Genomic DNA, 19325 nt, shown 5'->3' on the forward strand with positions numbered 1-19325 from the left:
ATGTTTTCGAACTACTTCTAGTTTGGCAGTTTCTCTTAGGTTTTCTTTGGCGCTTAATTTATGGTTCCATTTGCGGAACGTTCCATGAGTATTTGAAAAGAAGGTATGATTCCTGTGTTGAATACAGCACATTTGATGTATCTATTGGAACTATATTAATAACTGTTTTTTATATTTTTTCCCTCTTTCTGTGTATTTCAAGAGGTCAGTTAGTATTTCACTCCTGATATGTTTCTATTTCTTCTCTTTTGTTGTAATTGAGGCTTCACTATTTGATGCATAGATGTTCATAAGTGTGTCTTTATCATTATAAATTGGTCATAGTTTTGTCCTCAGTCCAACCTTGTCTAATATTAAAATCATGATTCTGGGTTTCATTATTATTGTTGATGTTTGTATTTAGTTGCAACATTTTGATGTACTTCTACCCATTTTTTTCTAACTTAAAAATATATTTATTTTTGGCTGTGCTGGGTCTTTGTTGCTGCATGGACTTTTTTCTAGCTATGGCCAGCGGGGCTCTTCTCCAGTGGTGTGCAGGCTTCCCATACCGCAAGCGAAGTGGTAGCTTCTCTTGTTGTGGAGCACGGGCCCTAGAGCACAGGCTCCACAGTTGTGGCACGAGGGCTTACTTGCCTCTCGGGAAGTGGGATCTTCCTGGACCAGGGATCAAATCCATGTTTCCTGCGTTGGCAGGCAGATTCTTTACCACTGTGCCACCTGGGAAGCTCAGCAGCTAAACCTATTGTGCCCTTAATCTGAGCCAGGCTTTATGACTATCTCATTGAGCTAATTTCCTATTTAATTCTCCCAACCATCTTAGGAGTTAGGTGTTGTTACTATTTTATAAATAAGAAAACCATGACACTTGCCAAGGACCATACACATGATGGCGATACAGCTGGTACTTGGACCTGGAACCATTTGACTGCCAAGTACAGACTCACCACTACCGTGCTCCCGTTTCATTTCCACACACATGTGAATAAAGCTGCCAGTGTATTCTGATTATCGTCTTGCTTCTTAGCCCCCAAGGCACTGTCTAGAAAAATGGTTCCGGTTGAGCCAGATTCCTCTTTACCCAAATTTACAGAGATCCCACCTGGATACAGTCTGCATGATCCTAATCAGCTGCACTGCCAGGCATCCTTCCTTTGGAACTTTTTACTATAAATCACAGAGTTCCTACTTATCAATTATGGGCTTATGCGAAGTTCAGTATGTTAGGTATAATTAGTTATCATTTGATTGGTAGGAAAGAATGTTTCCTTTCAGACACTAAAAAAAAAAAAAAAAAAAAAAAAGCTGCCTTAATCCTGGTATGTTAATCCAGGGAGTGATTTCTCTCAAATTATAGTTTTACTTTGCTTTCAAGAGAAGAGCCATAATTGTATCATGCAGAAAATGTTTTTCCTTGATCTGTGAAGTTTTGTCAAGTTTGAGAACACTGCATTGTTATTGCTTTTGAAAAAATAAGGACCAAGTGATATAAATCAGTCAGGAAATGGACATTTTGATCCACAATTTTTGGAAATTGCTTTGGTACCTATAACACTGATAGCTAAATTAGGACCTTAACTTGTCTCATTATGTAACAAAGCTTTGTCTACAACCATTCTGGTACAGCCTGCATCCAGATTTTAAATGTAGTCTATTGGTCTAGAACTTTCACTTTCAGGAAATTGGCCTAACAAAATAATCAAAGAGGTCTGTCCATGGATAATCAGTGCAGTATTATTGGCCACAAAAAAACTTAGATAAAAACTCTAGATGTGGCCAACAGAAAGTCAATTTAATAACAGTGGTACTTCCTTGTAATGAATGTAGTCATGAAGAATAAAAATGTTGATCAGTGATGGGAAAATGTGGCCCATGTGAAAATAGTTTACAGACCAGTATGAATAGCCCTCCAGCTTTTGTATCTATATAAGAGCAAAAGAAATGATATGAGAGGAAGAACTGTGGATAGACTTGATTTTTATCTTCCTTTCCTAGCAGTCTGTTAAAGTAGTAGTTAAGACTGTGGGCTCTGGAGATGACCCAGTTGGGTAGTATTTACTAGTCATGTGGCTCTGGGCAAGTTACTTTGAGAAAATAAATTAATTTGTGTAAAATCCTTAGTAAAGTGCAACTATCATCATTACCATTGCAAACTGGAAATTAAGTAAAAATACATATGTCTTTAATCTCAGAGAGGCATCGTGTGTAAGATAGAGCAAAAAACATGGGACCCAGAGTAAGAAAAACTGAGTCTGAGTCCAGGCTTTCCAGAGATGAGATCCTGGGCAAGTCACATCCTCTCTGAGCCTGATCGAGGGTCAGCTAGGAAAAGTAATCCTCTTTCACCATCTCGGGGATGTAGTAGGCATCAAATGAGATGTTTGTAAGACATAACCATGATGTACTCTGCAAACCATTATTGTGTGTTTGTGTGCTCAGTTGCTCAGACGTGTCCAACTCTTTGTGACTCCCATGGACTGTATTCCCACCAGGCTCCCCTGTCCATGGGATTTTCCAAGCAAGATTACTGGAGTGGGGTGCCATTTCCTCCTCTGGGGGATCTTTCTGATCCAGGCTCCAACCCACATCTCCTGCATCTCCTGTATCGATTGGCAGGTGGATTCTTTACCACTGAGCCACCCAGGAAGCCCATTATAAACTATATTGAGTGTTGATTGCATATTGTACCCAATTACAAATAATTTTGCCTTGTCTTGGCCCTAAATTAGAAGAAGTGTGAACTCAGTGGTTTCAGAAGGGAGGAAAGGAAGCAAACGTGGTAGAATCGAAGCATGAGCTCTGAGAAGCCTTCTCATCCAGTGACCAGATCAACTTCTCTGCAAGGTCCATCAGCACTTGGCTGCCAGCTGAGACAGTGAAGAGGCTCAGAGGAGGAAAGAATAGTGTTTTCTTAGACTGGCAGCATTCCTGGTGTGGCATTTCACCACATCCTAATCACCTTGTTCTTTCCTACTGAAGGCAACGGCTACCTGGCCTGATCAGTGGATCCTTTCAGGCAGTACTAAGTAAACTTGGCAGCAAGAGTTGGATCTAGATTGGGGCTAATACATTAACATTTTCAAAGATCCTGTGAGGAAGCAACATGTCACTTGGAAAACTTCAAATTATGATGGTTCATTCTGCCGACTCTGCTGAGAGATTCAGAGAATAATAAAACTAATACATTTCAATTCTCAAAAGGGACAGATAACTACTGCAGTTTTCTTTGTAGTGACTCACAACTAACATGAGCCTCAACAGAGCAATTTTATATTGTGTCATCTTTCAAACGAGGAGTTTGGTTTAATGAAGTTTGAGGTCCCTTTAAACCATAAAGTAATTCTTTGATGTATAGGTCAAGATTAATTAATGCTAATGAGGGACATTATTTGGTATTTTGAAGTGAACACTTCACCTGTAGTAATTTTTACCTCATAACCTTTAATGGAGGTCAGAATTCGAACAAGAACACCAGTAATAGAAATTAAAATGTATTAAAAAATAAAAGCATCAAATATAAATATGAACATAAAGTAACTTTTTCTCATTTTAAGCTGGAGAAGACCTTCCTAACTATGAATGAATAACTCTTTCGTTTGACTATAAAATAAAAAAATCCCAGTTTTTAGTATTTTGAGCAGATTAAAAAATGAGTGTTATTAACCGCGATTCACGGGGTTGCAAAGAGTCGGACACGACTGAGCGACTGAACTGAACTGTAAAATGGACAATTTCCTTGAAGGAAAAACAGCCAAAACTCATTTAAATAATAGACAATTTGTGTAACTTTGTCTTCAAAAAAAATTAAACTCAGTTAACCTTCTAAAGAGACCCAAATGGCATCACTTGTGAATTCTATCCAACACTGAAGGAAGAAATTATATGAATTTTGCCTAGTCTTTGATAATATAGGTAAGAAGGGAAACTCATTTTATGAGGCCAATATTACACAGACCAGACAATGACATTGAAAGATAAAGAAACTGTATGTCAATATCCCTCATGAAACTTGCAAAAATACTCAATAAAATACTAGCAAAAGAATCCAGCAATGCTCTGGGAATGCAAGGCTGGTTCCACAATTAAAAGCCAATGTAATCCACCATGTCAACATCATGAAGAAAAACTACATGATCATTTTTAATAGATACAGAAAAAACATCCAGCAAAACCCAACATCCATTTGTGATTAAGAACACTCAGAAAACTAGGAGTAAAGGGGAATTTCCTCACCCTGGTGAAGACTATCTACAAAAACCTACAACTACTAAACTTAATGCTAAAAGGCTGCATGCTTGTTCCCCAATATCGGTGATGAAGCAGGTTGTCTGGCATCACTACTCTTTTTTTGCCATCATACTGGAAGGTCTAACCAGTGCAGCAAGACAAGAAATAAAAGGCATTGGAAAGGAAAACTGAAAAGACTGGAAAAAATAAAACATTTATTATAAATAATAATAATCTGCAGACATGGCTATGTAGAAAACTTTAAAGCAATCTACATAAGTAATCTGGCAAAGTGTCAGGATACAAGGTCAATATACAAAAATCAGTCGTATTTCTAGATATTAGCAATGAACATTTTGGAAATTGAAAAATTTTAAAGTACCATTTATGAAAGCACACACAGAGAAAACCAGAAAGTACTGATAACGTATTTGCAAGATCTTTATGCTAAAATCTAAAAACACTGATAAAAGAAATCAAAAACCTCTATAAATGGAGCAGTATGCTGCACTCATGGACTGGAAAGCAAATATTAAGATGTCCTCTCTTCCTGAAGTGGTCTATGGATTCAATGTAAATCATTAGCAAAATCCAAGCAGGTGGTTTTGTTCTTGTCAACAGGCTGATTCTAAATTGTATATGGCAAGGCAAAGGATCTAAAATTAGCAAAAGTTTTCAAAAAGAACACAGCTGTATTATTTATGCAAAGCTACCGTGATCATGCAATGTAGTATGAGTGAAAGTTCAGACATATGAACTTAACAGAATAGTTCAGAACAGACTAATGGTGTGTCAACCGATTTTCAACAAAGGTGCAAAGAAAAATGAACCTTTATATATGGTACATATGATTTTTATATATAACATATAAAAACCAACTCAAATGGATCACATTCACATCACTAAATGTAAAAACTGAAAACTGTTAGGTTTCTAAAATTAAAAACTTTGTCACCTTGTTAGGCAGATTTCTTAGATATGATACCAAAAGCATAACCCATTAAAGAAACAATTGAAAAAGTGAACTTTTGTGAAAATTAAGAACTTCTGCTCTTCAAAAAGCTCTGTGAAAAGAACAACAAAGCCAGCCTCATTCTGAGAAATATTTATAAAGCACATGGGTGATAAGTCTTGTAGCCAGATTATAGGAAATAATATCTGACTAGAAATATGTAAACACAATTTGGCTTATCATTTTTACTTTTTCTGATTGACAAATAAAACATAATTTCATCCTTAGTTAGAGGTATATTTGTGACAGAACTTCCATTTTTGGAATGGAAATTTGACAATATGTACCAAATCATAAGTATACCCATATCCTTTAATACAGTAATTTCTAGGAATGTATCCTAAAAATCTTACACACCAAGGCTGGTGTGTATGTTCACTATTCCAATACTTCCACTTGCAGAAATGAAAATAAAAACCTCTCTTGATAACAGGACTAGTTAAATAAGTAATGCATCAGGCACACATTGAGGCTATTCGAAGGGGAAATCTGGCTTCAAGTACACCCAGAAGAGAGCCAACGAAAATACATAAAAATATGAATGGGAATTTTCTCTGCATGATTACTTCTGGGGTATTTTTTGTTCTTTCTGAAGAACATGTATTCAGAAGAAAAAAGTTAAATTTTTTTTTTAAAGGAATTTAGACATTCCAGAGTTAAGAGCAACATGAAACTCCTGGTCTCCTTTATGGTACATAAGGATCTGATTTTGCAAGGGGAAGGGGGCAGGCTGAGTAATCTCTGACTAAAAGAAAAGGCAGCTCATGATTCTCTTTTCAGTGTCATTTTTGCTACTTCTCTGGTAAGGTAGACCATGGACAGATAGCAGAGTTGACATCTGGGTCGCCCCTCAGTCACTCACTCTAGGGTTGTGTAGAATAGTGGTTTTGTTTGGGCATAAATACACTTTTGACTTCCCCTTTGTTTGGTTCCCAGTGTGGCTCTTAATAATGAAGCTCTTTCGGTATCTTATTTATGCATTCTCAAAAATACCTCCTAAATGTTGGTCAAGGCTTAACTAGTGCCCCCTAGTGGGAAAGTCCTCAAATAACTGGCTGCTATTCACGTGGTTTTGTTTGCTGAATTCCTTCTTTTGGAGAAACTAAATTTTGTAGGGTCTCCCTTTTTATAGGTACTGTGCTAAGGTGGCCTTTTCATATGTATTATTAACTTTAGGTGTGCAATTCTTACATAGTAGGTCACACAATTTAAAACCATTAAGCAATAATCTGTCAAGCAGACAAAACTCAGTTATTACACTTAAAACACTTGAGAATCCCAAGATATTGTAAATTCTCTAAACTTCTGATTAATACTAAAGATGTCTTGACCTTATATGCATAGTTGTAAGATGAAGCAGAATCAGTTTCCAAGGCTTTTTGGAGAGGAGTATGTAAAAAACCTTTTTAAACCATGGTGTCTTTCTCACACACACACAGCTTTAATTATACACCATCTGAACATATAAGTACCTAAAATAGTAGTGCTCTTATATACTACAGTAAATGGACTTCATTTGTGATTGCCTAGCACTACCTTTCTAGTCTGAAGGTTGGGGCTTGGTTTTGTTCTTCTGTAAGTACACACTACTATCTCCATTTGAATTTCTATGTGGCAGAGAGAAAGATGCTGAAGCAGTGTCCCCCAGCAAGGTAATGGCCTAAATTTCACTAAAAATACTTTTATCAGTAACTGTCTCATTTTCACAAATAATTTTCCAAGAACAAACACATTACTTGTATAAATACTGTTAAAAAAAGGTAAGAACCTCAATTTTATTGTTTTCTTTAGGAATGTCTATGACCAGAATAATTCTCACATTTAAGGTTTTTTAAAAATCCTCACTTTAATCTGAAAGGAAAAAGTGTGAATGCACTTTTCTATTCCAGAAGTCTAAGGGCTTCACAGAAGAAAGCTTAATATCCAAGTTACATGAACATGTTTATATAGATACAAAGATTTAGATAATAACTATTGCCCAGCCACTAAAGATCGAGATTGAAAGAATGAAAGTTCTCCTATTATTTTTTTTCAAAAAGGTTAAGAGGGACAGAATATGTATGTTTGTAGGTGTCAAGAGAATGGGAGAATATAAGCAACTTGACAAGACGACGTTTACTCTAATATAATTTTTATTAATAAAAAGGTTAACCATGACCATGAGTGGCTGGGCTTATAGTTCACTACATCAAAGAAATTAAAAATTGATTCTTAAGAATATTTATAATAGCATTCATCTTATAGAGGCATTTTAATTTTTAAGCAATGTTTTTTTTGTAAATATATAAAACTAACCCTTAGTGTCATGGAGGAGAATCATCATAGCTACTGCTAAATCAGAGAAGAAATTTCTGAGAGCTGTCTGACGATGTTTATCTCAACACCTACACCCAAACTTTAGGGAAACAATCTCTCTTTAGGGAAAAATCTGGAAAACTGCCTGATCAGAGTGATCAGCATCTGCTTGTAGCCGGGGAATAGCCCACTTCGCATGAAGAATAACACAAAGTACAAATGCACCCAAGATCTCCAAGTAAATTAGGAAAAGTGCCATTATTTTAAGAATTATCAGACATATAATCAAAGTGTTTAAATACAAATTCAGATTTGTTAAGTCCAAAAGATACAGTAATTTTATTACATATAATTTATCCTGTGTGCTAAAAATGTAACTTACAAGACACAGTATTTGTATACGTGTAGAGGGGTTACGCTGGAGTTGTTTAATCATTTTTCACTGATGAGAACAGAACAAGGTAGTGGACAGATAAGCACTTGGGTCCTCTAAAATTCAAGGCGGTGTACTACTGCTCAACCGAAACACACTACCATTCTGTTAATATGAATTCCTACTCATTTATCTTTTAAAAATAAAGTCCATCTTTTTCTCCATTAAAGCTTCTGCAAGATTGACACAAAGGTTCCTTCTACCTGTTAAAATAGGGGTACTCTTCATCTTTGGACAAGGTATCACCATTTAGGGAAAATGTAATCATATACATTACTAAATTTTTATTTGAGGCAGCTGTTGGAGTCCATTAAGCACTTTTGGAACACTGTACCTTTAAAGTTTGTCTTTAATATTAATTGCTTTGGAAAACCAAAAATAGAAGAAAAACATCTATGGCAAAGTACATTTCATTCAGATTTGACAGCAGTAAAATACCTCCCCCCCAATATTAGTGCAGTGTCAATTCTGTCTATGTAAATCACTTGAGGATAGTTTTGTTATGGTATGACTGAATAACCAAAAAAGTTTTGTTTAAAAAGTTTGTCTTTGACTTAGTATTCAGTAATGCAAAAATGAAATTAAGCACTGTAAAAAGTCTTTAAAAATGAAGTTCTACAAATGTGGTTCCCATTTACAACAGTTTTCATTAACAGATAATGAATTAAGTGTAGATACAATGTATCCAGTACCCTTATAACTACAATAAAAAAAATCTCTAGTAGCATGTATATAGATCGTGATATCTTTAGGAATACCAATATATAGTCAAAATATGTTCATACAGAACCAATACCTCTCCTTCTCCATGTAAAAGAACACTTTTAAAAAATAATTAACAAAAATACCAATTAAACAATGGAACCTCATTTCATTTCACTGCGCCCAAAGTTATGACACAAAATATTGGCTTAAAGAGGTAGATTAAAAAGAAAAAGGAAACCAGATTCTCCATTCTTTGTCACTTTTATTCAGTAGTAGTATTTTTTTTCCTTATTTTCAGTGCCAGACACGGCAAGGAGTGATTACAGCCAACTGTTATTAAAACATTTGTTCGCAACATGTACCCCCTTTACCACTGACCCCAAACTGACTCGTTTGTGTGCTTTCGTTCTTTCCTTTTTATACCACCACCAAGACTGGGTGGAGGGGCAAGGGGAAGAGAGATGAAAGGGAAGAGTCCAGGAGGCCAGAGAGGAGGAATGCTACAAGCCACAGTAAGAATGAGCTGTATTTAATTTAAAAAAGGGGAGGAGGGGTGTACCCCACAAATGATACAGTAATGAGGATACACAATTAAATCCCATAAGCATGACTGAAGGCTTTCACTGTGTTTGACGTCATCACAATGGAAGGCATAAAAAGTGGAGTAAATCAATGTTGACACAGTCCAATCTAGTCCATTAGGCAAGATGGTGCAAGAAGTCATTTAAATTAAAAGTGCCCTACCCTTACCTAAATGGCTAGCAGACATGGAGAACACCACAGGGAGGGATCCACAGAGCTTTCTCCATGTAGCTATGGAAAATGTGTTGTCGAATGGCACATTGTCAAACACTGGAAAAGGGGCGCCACAATGGACCTCTCTCTTTTTTAAGTACGAATGCTAGATTCAACTATCTCAACTAAGCAGGAAGTGGGTTCTTCTGCTAGGAAGGCCAACCCTAATTCACTTTGTCTTGAAATATATACAGATTGTTTGTAGTAGCTACAGCAATGATATTTTCCTTGGGGTGCCAGGCTGTGTGAAGTATTTTCTTGTTGAAGTCTAGGCTGTCAACACTGATTTCATCTTTCTTTCGCTTGCCACTTGCACACACTTTGCGTGGCTTCAGAACCGTGCGAGGTTTATTGTTTTCTCGTGATGCTTCCAGGGTTATGTCTCGCTTTGTGTTCCGGTCAAACATTCTGAAGAAATTATTGTAAGATCCAGTCATGACAACACTGGAAAAGGAGACAGAGCATCCAGTCAAATAATGAAAATGAGTTTTCGATGAACATTTCGCTGCCTAACAATGAACCTAAAAATGAGTTTTCGATGAATAAACTCTGCCTAATGCTCCAAAGCAAGAGCTACTGCAAGCAGATCGGGGTTTAGGGAGAGGGCTGCTGGCACCAACCCAGAGACCAATCACTGGAATAAACTAGGAATACGGTATCAGTTAATTTGATGTCTATTCATGACTCCTTTCATGACTGCCCAAACTGTCACCAAAGTTGAAAGCATCCTCAAGTAAGGCTTGTAAGTAGTAGTGAATGGTCTTAGTTGAAAACATTTACAACCCCAGTCTATGCAGTCCTCCAGACCAGCCAACCAACAACAAAACACAAAACTGTGGTATACACTTCTAAGAAAACAATGCTTTATTCCCTGATTTACATTATAAGCTACTGATGTTCCTAGGACATGTCAGGTTCAAACAGCTTCTTATGAATGCTTTTAAGAAATCTGCTTCAAAGAATATAAAACAAGTAGCATATATCATTTTTATTAATTAAAAAATCATTTAACCTAAACACTAAATATATTATAAACAAGTATTTTTGACAGATATTTTTATAATTTGTGTAGTTTAGACTGGCATCCCCATGTTACCTGCATTTTTGAGGTTTTAATGGATTTTAATGGATTCTGATACCTAGTCTATAGCCATTTAAAAGGTGTTGCTAGCCAGCACTTCTATGGTATTCTTGCCAGGTATAACCTGAATCTAATCTAATCATGAGGGAGTATTAGCACTCAAATGAAGGAAAATTCTATACAATGAATGGCCTATGGTTTTAAAACAAGCTGAGATCATGAAAGGTAAGGGAAGAACGAAGAACTGTTCCAGATTAAAAGAGACAATGAGATGGGACAAAGAACATGACTGAGGGAACTTGTGATATTTACAGGGATCTGTGGATTAGACAGCAGTACTGCATCCATGTGAATTTTTCTGCCTTAGATGCCTGCACAGTCATTATACAGGAGAGCATCTTTCCAAAAAATTTTTACGTTAAGGGAAACAAACAGCTTTTCTATAATACGAGATGCTGTTTAAACAAAGGAGAATGAGCTGGTATAGCTGCGTGCTGCATGCTACTCCAGCAGCACCTTCCCTTTTCTGTTCCCCTGACGCCTCAGGCAGGGCAGTGGTGGTCAAAGGCGAAGCCTGCTTACTCCTTCAGCTTTACTGTGGCCAGCCTACTATGTGGCCTCATATTATAACCAGATAAAAATAATTTTAAAAAAATCAGACAACAGATAAATGATTTAAGTTCTGTTATCTTCAATAGCACCAGGAAACCTGCATCATATCAGGCTTCAGTGATAAAACTATTGTTGAGTAAAGTAATCTAATGAATATCTTGAAGGTAGGTTTAGTAATTCCAGAATTATGTTTTCTTTTACTATTGTCTGTTCTCCTGGAACATAATGAATGGTAAATAAATACATGAAACAACAGACTGGTTCCAAATTGGGAAAGGGGTACGTCAAGGCTGTATATTGTCACCCTGCTTATTTAACTTATATGCAGAGTACATCATGCGAAACACCAGGCTGGATGAAACACAAGGTGGAATCAAGACTGCCGGGAGAACTATCAATAACCTCAGATATGCAGATGACACCACCCTAATGGCAAAAAGAAGAACTAAAGAGCCTCTTGATGAAAGTGAAAGAGGAGAGTGAAAAAGTTGGCTTAAAACTCAACATTCAGAAAACTAACATCATGGCATCTGGTCCCATCACTTCATGGCAAATAGATGGGTAAACAATGGGAACAGGGACAAACTTTATTTTCTTGGGCTCCAAAATCACTGCAGATGGTGACTGCAGCCGTGAAATTAAAAGAGGGTTGTTCCTTGGAAGAAAAGCTATGACCAACCTAGAAAGCATATTAAAAAGCAGAGACATTACTTTGCTAACAAAGGTCCATTTAGTCAAATGTGACTGTTTTTCCAGTAGTCAGTCATGTATGGATGTGAGAGTTGGAAAGCTGAGTGCTGAAGAATTGATGCTTTTGAACTGTGGTGTTGGAGAAGACTCTTGAGAGTCCCTTGGACTGCAGGGAGATCAAACCAGTCAATCCTAAAGGAAATCAGTCCTGAATATTCACTGGAAGGACTGATGCTGAAGCTGAAGCTCCAATACTCTGGCCACCTGATGCGAAGAACAGACTCATTTGAAAAGACCCTGATGCTGAGAAAGACTGAAGGCAGGAGGAGAAGGGGATGACACAGGATGAGATGGTTGGATGGCATCACCAACTCGATGGACTTAAGTTTGAGTAAGCTCCGGGAGTTAGTGACGGACAGGGAAGCCTGGTATGCAGTCCACGGGGTCACAAAGAGTCAGACACGACTGAGTGACTGAACTGAACTGAATAAATACTGACAACCAAACTGAAAAGATTAAGACTTGTCCTTTGAAATAATGGTACACGTTTTGATGACACAGTAAAAAGAAACTGTACTATGGCAAAGCTGTGGATTATAACAAGCCTAACCATCATGGTAATATGGTTAAAATAATACATAGTAATTACTTCTTCTCTTCTATGAGGTATTGATGTAGTATCCAGAAAAACTGGTGTGTAGAACTCCAAATGAAGTATCTACTACCTAAATATTTCTGAAACCAATTTAACAGCAAAGTAACAAACACACTGAAATTTCACCATTTTAACTACTGGTATATAAACAAAGTGATTGATCTGGTTCATTAAAGGAAAAAATTAGAATTTATATAATTTATTATATCCATAAGTTTCTAGTGTATTTTCACATTTACTTAGTGAAACACAATGTTTAATTTTTATCTGCCAATATTGTTGTAAGATTTCAAGGAAACCCTTAGGAAAATAAAGTTGGGAAACATTTATCTCAGTCAAAAAACACATTGGCCATTAGCAAATGTGGCAATCATACTAAGAGTGTAATAGTAAATTTCTTTCCTCTAATAGAATTCACATTTGAATAAGATGTTCAGTTCAAATTAAAATCAATTTACCTGTCAGATCCATTCCAACAACATTCAAATTTGTCAAATATGCAGTCATTTTCATACAGTGAACAAAGTTTACTTCTGAGGTATTCATGCACCTGGTGGGGGGAGAAAAAAATATTATACACAAATACACACACATATGTGTACTTAGCCTACATCACATGATCTACTGCTCTTGAAACTAGAAAATGATTTAACAAGTCTGTATCTTTTTAAGAAGGACTATATAGACATATGGATTGAGTGAAACTCACTCAGTTGTGTCCAACTCTTTGCGACCCTATGGATTGTACCCACTAGGGTCCTCTGTCCATGGAATTCTTCAGATCATATACATACTTTAATCTCATTAAAACTCAATTCTCAGAACAAAACAAAAACTCAGTTCTCTGAGAAATAGTAAATGTATTGAGCTCCCCATTCCACAAATACACATTTTTCTTCCATACAACTGAGAGATATACCCTCCTGGGAATGGCACATTTACTCTTCATAAGTTTGACTAGAATAGCAGGCCAGAAAACATTTTAAAATGGCACAGATAAGACACAGATTAAAGAATATATAGCAATATTTGAATTTTCCAACACTTGATTTTCTATTAATTGTTGATTAAAAAACATACAATACTGTGACTTTACTTCAACTACCATTTTTGGGGCATAACTAACTAAAGCCTACAGTATCATTAAGTGCCTATGTTATGTACTGCATGACCCTGCCCTGATCCAGTGATAAATTATATGGTTACTTCACGTATGCATCATGGAAATATCTGACACACTTGTTATTGCTTACACACAGTATGTGCTCAGTTACTCAATCATGTCCAACTTTCTGTGACCCCGTGACTGTGGCCCACCAGGCTCCTCTGTCTATGGAATTCTCCAGGTAATACTGGAGTGGGCTGCCATTTCCTCCTCCAGGGATCTTCCCGATCTAAGGACTGAACCTGCATCTCCTGTGGATTTTATATTGGCAGGTGGATTCTTTACACTGAGCCACCTGGGAAGCCCATTTCTTATATACTACCCAAAGCTAATGAAAATAGTTGTTTTTTTTAAGTATAATTCTATATTCACTAGTTTTCCACAAAGGTATCAACTAGAAAATAAATTTTAAAAGTATTCTTAGAAATGATACATTTCTATATTAATATTACTAAATTACAAAGGAAAGTTCCAAAGTATTTGTTGTGATCATAAGGGAAAAAAAGGAGTCTCTATCTCACTGTTCTTTTTCATTTAAATGAGAACCTTAAAATGAAGTAATGATAGAAAAGAACATCTCAATGCTTAGAATTCTCTATGAAACAACCTAACATCATTTTAAGTGTCCGTTTTATCTTTAAGTATAATGGAATGATTCAGACCACTGTGTGTGACATTTTAAGTGAAAATGTTAACACCGAGGATTTACAAAATTTGTGGGTTAGGACCCACAATGAGTATGTGAGGCAAATAGTAATATTTACATTACCCTTCAATCAGAAAACAGGTCGGCTAGATGCTTATACAAACTCAGTGGGAGTTGCATCTGTACCTGCTACACTGAGTATGATGTGAGTCTACTCCAATCACTAGGCCAGGTCAGCACAGGTAAAAAACTGCACCCTGTTGCAGCTGTGCACATCTTCATTCTCTGCTCCAGAAGAAAGGGACCCACGGGAGCAGCTTGGCTAACGAGAATCCAGAACTGACATTCTACGACACACAGGCAGCTCCCAAAGCTGTCTGCTGGGTACTCACAAGCCCCTCACCTTCAGCTTAAGACAACAGTTACCAGCCAGTTCACCTGACTGGGCAACACGCCAGGGTTAACCTCTAATTTAACTAGCAGTGTCCTCACTCCATCTGGGATGCCTCTAGTAGGCCTGGCCATTCTCGCCCGTCTTCTCCCCAGACCTCGGTAGAGACCTTAATTCCATCCTCACTTCAAATGTAGATAACAGTAGGAAAAAAAAGTTATTATTGAAACAAATTGGTAGCTTTACATTTTAAATGTAAAACTAAATAGAAAATACAATCTATAAAAGTAGATATAAATTTAACATAAGGAAAAGCAGTGTATTCATGGATCTCTGAAGGAAAAAGCCCAATGGTGAACATACACTTTGTACTGGGATTAACACATACAGGCTATATATTCATTGAAAGAAAGAATTCCAAATACCTGGTATGTTTCCACAGGCCTGTTTTCCATATTTAAGTCCCAAATTTTGACTGACAAATAGTCTCTAGTCATCATATATCGACCACTATGGCTGAATTTTACATCAGAAATTGAAGAGATGATTTCAGAAAAAAAAGACCTGTTACTGGGATCTTCAGGTTCTTCAAACACTAAAACAAGCAAAATAGGTTGGGACCATCTGTAATTACTCTGGGTTGGACAAAGCATTTACAAAAAACATCATTCACAAACTTCCTAGCAGTGAGCTAAAAATGACAGGCCAATAAAGAACTGGAAAACATCTCAAAGAACATCTCTTAAGATTGTAACCTCCCTGAGAGAGTTCCTTAGGAGAATGAGAATGACATAGTACAGAAGCTGAAGAGGCCCAAGTGCATTACGTAGCACAGCACTTTCCAGAGTCCCATGGCTAACTCACCAGAACCACTCGTTTGCCACCTCTGACGTGTGTCAGGTCTGTGGTCCTACATACACCGCACTGACTTTGCCTACACCGTCACCACAAGACACAGACCACCTTCGCCATTCCCATACATACCCATGGTTTTGAGTGGTCAGGTAAAATTCGTTTGATAAGAGATAAGTAACAGTTTTTGTAAGTTTTTTAAAAATTCAACATGGAGGTAAGAATAATGCAACCCCTGAATTTCTTAACCTTGTACTCTTCAAACTTAAACGAGCTGAAGAAACCTCTTCTCAGGAAGAAATCTTCCTAGGAAGCCCAAAACACGAAGGAAGGAAATGGGGAGAAGAGAAAGGGAGCAGGCAAGAAAGGAAATGTTCTACTTGCAGACAGGACTGGAGAATGCAACCCAAGTTCCCAAAGAATAGCATTCTATTAAAAGTACATCCACTGGGACTCAACAGATGTGCCCCAGAGACAGTCTTCTATGTTATTCCAGTAGGAGAACCTGTAAAGTCTCAGGCTGAGTCAGGCAGCTTACCAAAAGGTACAGGAGGTTTAAGATCCATGGGCCGTGCTTAGTCGCTCAGTCCTGTCTGACTGTGCAACCTCATGGACTGTAGCCCACCAGGCTCCTCTGTCCATGGGATTCTCCAGGCAAGAATACTGGAGTGGGTTGCTATGGCCTGCTCCAAGAGATCTCCCCAACCCAGTGATTGAACCCAGATCTGCTGCACTGCAGGAGGATTTTTTACTGTCTGAGTCACCAAGGAAACCTGTGTAAATATAGTTACCACGTCTGAAGCTGAACAGAAAATGTTACCATCTGAAAATAAACTTACGTTTAGAATGCCTATCACAGAGGGCGGATGCCCTCATGTCACATAACCGAATCGTTCCTTTACTGCTGCTGTATACAAATGTGTTACAGCTGTTGGGATGGAATTCTGCAGCTGTAATCACCTCTGTCAGCTCTTCCATATTGGCAGGCTTGATATCCACAATATCTGGAGAGCATTTTATTAAGGAATTTCCACTTTAAAGAAAGGTCAAGTATAATTTTATATTTCTCAAATCTACAGCTCATTCACAGATTTAAGCACATGTATTAATTCTATTTTAGAATGTAGAGCCCCCCCCCCCCCCCCGAGTATGATATAAATCCCAGAAGACATGAAGAAAAGATTGCTAGGCTATCATCCTAAATATGAAAAACTTACCATATTTCCAAACAAAACAAAAGGAAAAATCTGGAAGGCAGCACAGTGGGGAAGCTGCACACAAACAATGGAGCTGATTTACTTGATATTAAAAAGGTACTTGAAAATAAACTCCAATAAGAATATAAGCAAATCCAGTGAAAATTTTGGAAAAGCACAAAAAGAAATGGTTGAAAAAATGAAAACATGCTCAAGTCTACTAAGGATGAAAGAAGCAAATGAAAACAAGAGACCCTTTCACTAACTAGACCACTGAAGGTACAGGAAAGCAGGCACTTTTTATGCATTACAGGCAGGCCTTGTTTCTTTGCTTCGCTTTACTGTGCTTCACCTATGAGTTCACTGCACTTCACCTATGATTTACTGCATTTTTTATAAATTGATGTTTTGCAGCAACTGTGCATCAAGCTAGCCTATCAAATACCATTTCCCCAACATCATCAGCTCAAACCTTTACATTATTATTACATTTGTTTCAGCGATCTGTGATCAGCTCAGCTATCTTTGATGTTACTACTGTAATTGTGTGGGGGTGCCATGAACTACACACATAAGGTGGTGAATTTAGTCAACTGCTGAAAGGACAACCAAGGGCTTAGAACATTACATAAACTTAGTTGATAGAGCAGTGGCAGGGTTTGAGAGGGCTGACTCCAGTTTTGAAAGAAGTTCCACTCTGGGTGAAATGCTGTCAAATAGCACTGCAGACTACAAAGAAATAATTCATGACGGGAAGAGTCAAAATTGATGTGGCAAACATCACTGCTGTCTTATTTCAAAGAAACTGCTACAGCTACCCTAACCTTCAACAATCACCACTCATCAGTCAGCAACTTTCAATGAAGCAAGACCCTCCAGCAGCACAAAGATTACCGCTTGCTGAAGGTACAGGTGATGATCAGCATTTTTCAGCAATATTTTTAAACTAAGGTATACATATTGTTTTTTTTTAAAGACATAATGCAACTACATACTTTAATAGACTACAATATAGCGCTAACATTTATAAGCACTGGGAAACCAGATAATTCGTGTGACTTAATTTTAGGGCAGTATTCACTTTATTCTTGTGGTCTGCAACTGAATCTGTAATATCCCCGAGGTATGCTTGCACTGGTAGAGTATGAATTACAGTACAGTGTTAATTTTTCAAACGATATCTATTTAGAAAGATATACATTAATAGCAGTCATGATAATTAACATTTATCAAGAATTTAAGTACTTAAAAACAAACACGTATACATATTTCTATATATTTGTGTGTGTGTATCTCATAATCACAGAAAATTTTTAGGATAACATAAACAATGGAAGTATTTAGACCATCATGCATCATGACTTGCACAAATCTTTTTCCAACCTTAATGAGAATACTTTTATAATTAAAAACATTTTAAAGATAATACTCTGCATATTTGTTTCTGTTACAAGAAACAGCTATTAGAAGTTTTTTTTCTATTTTCATAGGTACAGAGAAAAATTCATTAAAATTCCAAGAATCCAGTTTTTAAACTGATACATTATGGCTTTTATCAAATAATTTCACCTAGTATTTAATAACACAAAAAAAGTGCTATAAAATAATAAGCAACTATATGAGAATCAAACACCACGGAGAGAATGAAAATAAATCCAGTATGAGGATAACATGCCTTCTTTACCCAACACCGAAAAAGGAAACCAAATGGATACTAAAACTCCTGTCTGTTATTTCCAGATGCCAAAGATTAATCCGCAAATCATCTGCAGATAAATATGTTTCATAATCACTATTAATAGAAATTGAGTTGATGTGATATGTATGAGCATTGGCAAATATTCTCCGTGGACTGGCCTCAACCATTAGATCCATGGGCCGAAAGACTGGCACCTGTCAATAAGACATGAAAAAGAAGTGATTACAAAATATTCACTTTCTACAAGAGAACTGAAGGTTCAGAAGACTTCATTAGTTTCTGAGGTAATATTAAACAGCATAATACTACACAGATTTAGTTTTATAAAGCAACTGATATTGATTGCTTAAACTGCTAATATGGAAAGAAAAATTAAAAACAAATTTGCCTTCCTACACTGGGCTGGAAGAAGCATAAGCTGGAATCAAGATTGCCGGGAGAAATATCAATAACCTCAGATATGCAGATGACACCACCCTTATGGCACAAAGTGAAGAGGAACTAAAAAGCCTCTTGATGAACGTGAAAGAGGAAAGTGAAAAAGTTGGCTTAAAGCTCCACATTCAGAAAAAGAAGATCATGGCATCTGGTCCCATCACTTCATGGGAAATAGATGGGGAAACAGTGGAAACAGGATCAGATTTCATTTTGGGGGGCTCCAAAATCACTGTAGATGGTGACTGCAGCCATGAAATTAAAAGACGCTTACTCCTTGCAAGGAAAGTAATGACCAACCTCGACAGCATATTCAAAAGCAGAGGTATTACTTTGTCAACAAAGGTCCGTCTAGTCAAAGCTATGGTTTTTCCAGTAGTCATGTATGGATGTGAGAGTTGGACTGTGAAGAAAGGTGAGTGCCGAAGAAGTGATG

At 37.0% G+C, this 19325-nt stretch overlaps 1 protein-coding gene across 4 annotated transcripts in view; it reads right to left on the minus strand.

Annotated features, from left to right (window-relative positions):
- Window positions 1–8914: 8914 nt before the first annotated feature.
- PPP2R2A (protein phosphatase 2 regulatory subunit Balpha) overlaps window positions 8915–19325 on the minus strand; it is an 86642-nt gene continuing 76231 nt past the window's right edge. For all 4 annotated transcript variants that reach the window (XM_069575955.1, XM_069575957.1, XM_069575956.1 and 1 more), the window contains 5 exons: window positions 18471–18648; window positions 16399–16563; window positions 15133–15302; window positions 12964–13055; window positions 8915–9911 (listed from right to left, as the gene is read on the minus strand). In XM_069575955.1, the coding sequence (XP_069432056.1) occupies window positions 9632–9911; window positions 12964–13055; window positions 15133–15302; window positions 16399–16563; window positions 18471–18648 (885 nt within the window). In that variant the 3' untranslated portion in view covers window positions 8915–9631. The remainder of the gene's footprint in view (window positions 9912–12963; window positions 13056–15132; window positions 15303–16398; window positions 16564–18470; window positions 18649–19325) is intronic.

This window comes from Ovis canadensis, chromosome 2, assembly GCF_042477335.2.
Source record: "Ovis canadensis isolate MfBH-ARS-UI-01 breed Bighorn chromosome 2, ARS-UI_OviCan_v2, whole genome shotgun sequence".
In the NCBI taxonomy this organism is placed as follows: domain Eukaryota; kingdom Metazoa; phylum Chordata; class Mammalia; order Artiodactyla; family Bovidae; genus Ovis; species Ovis canadensis.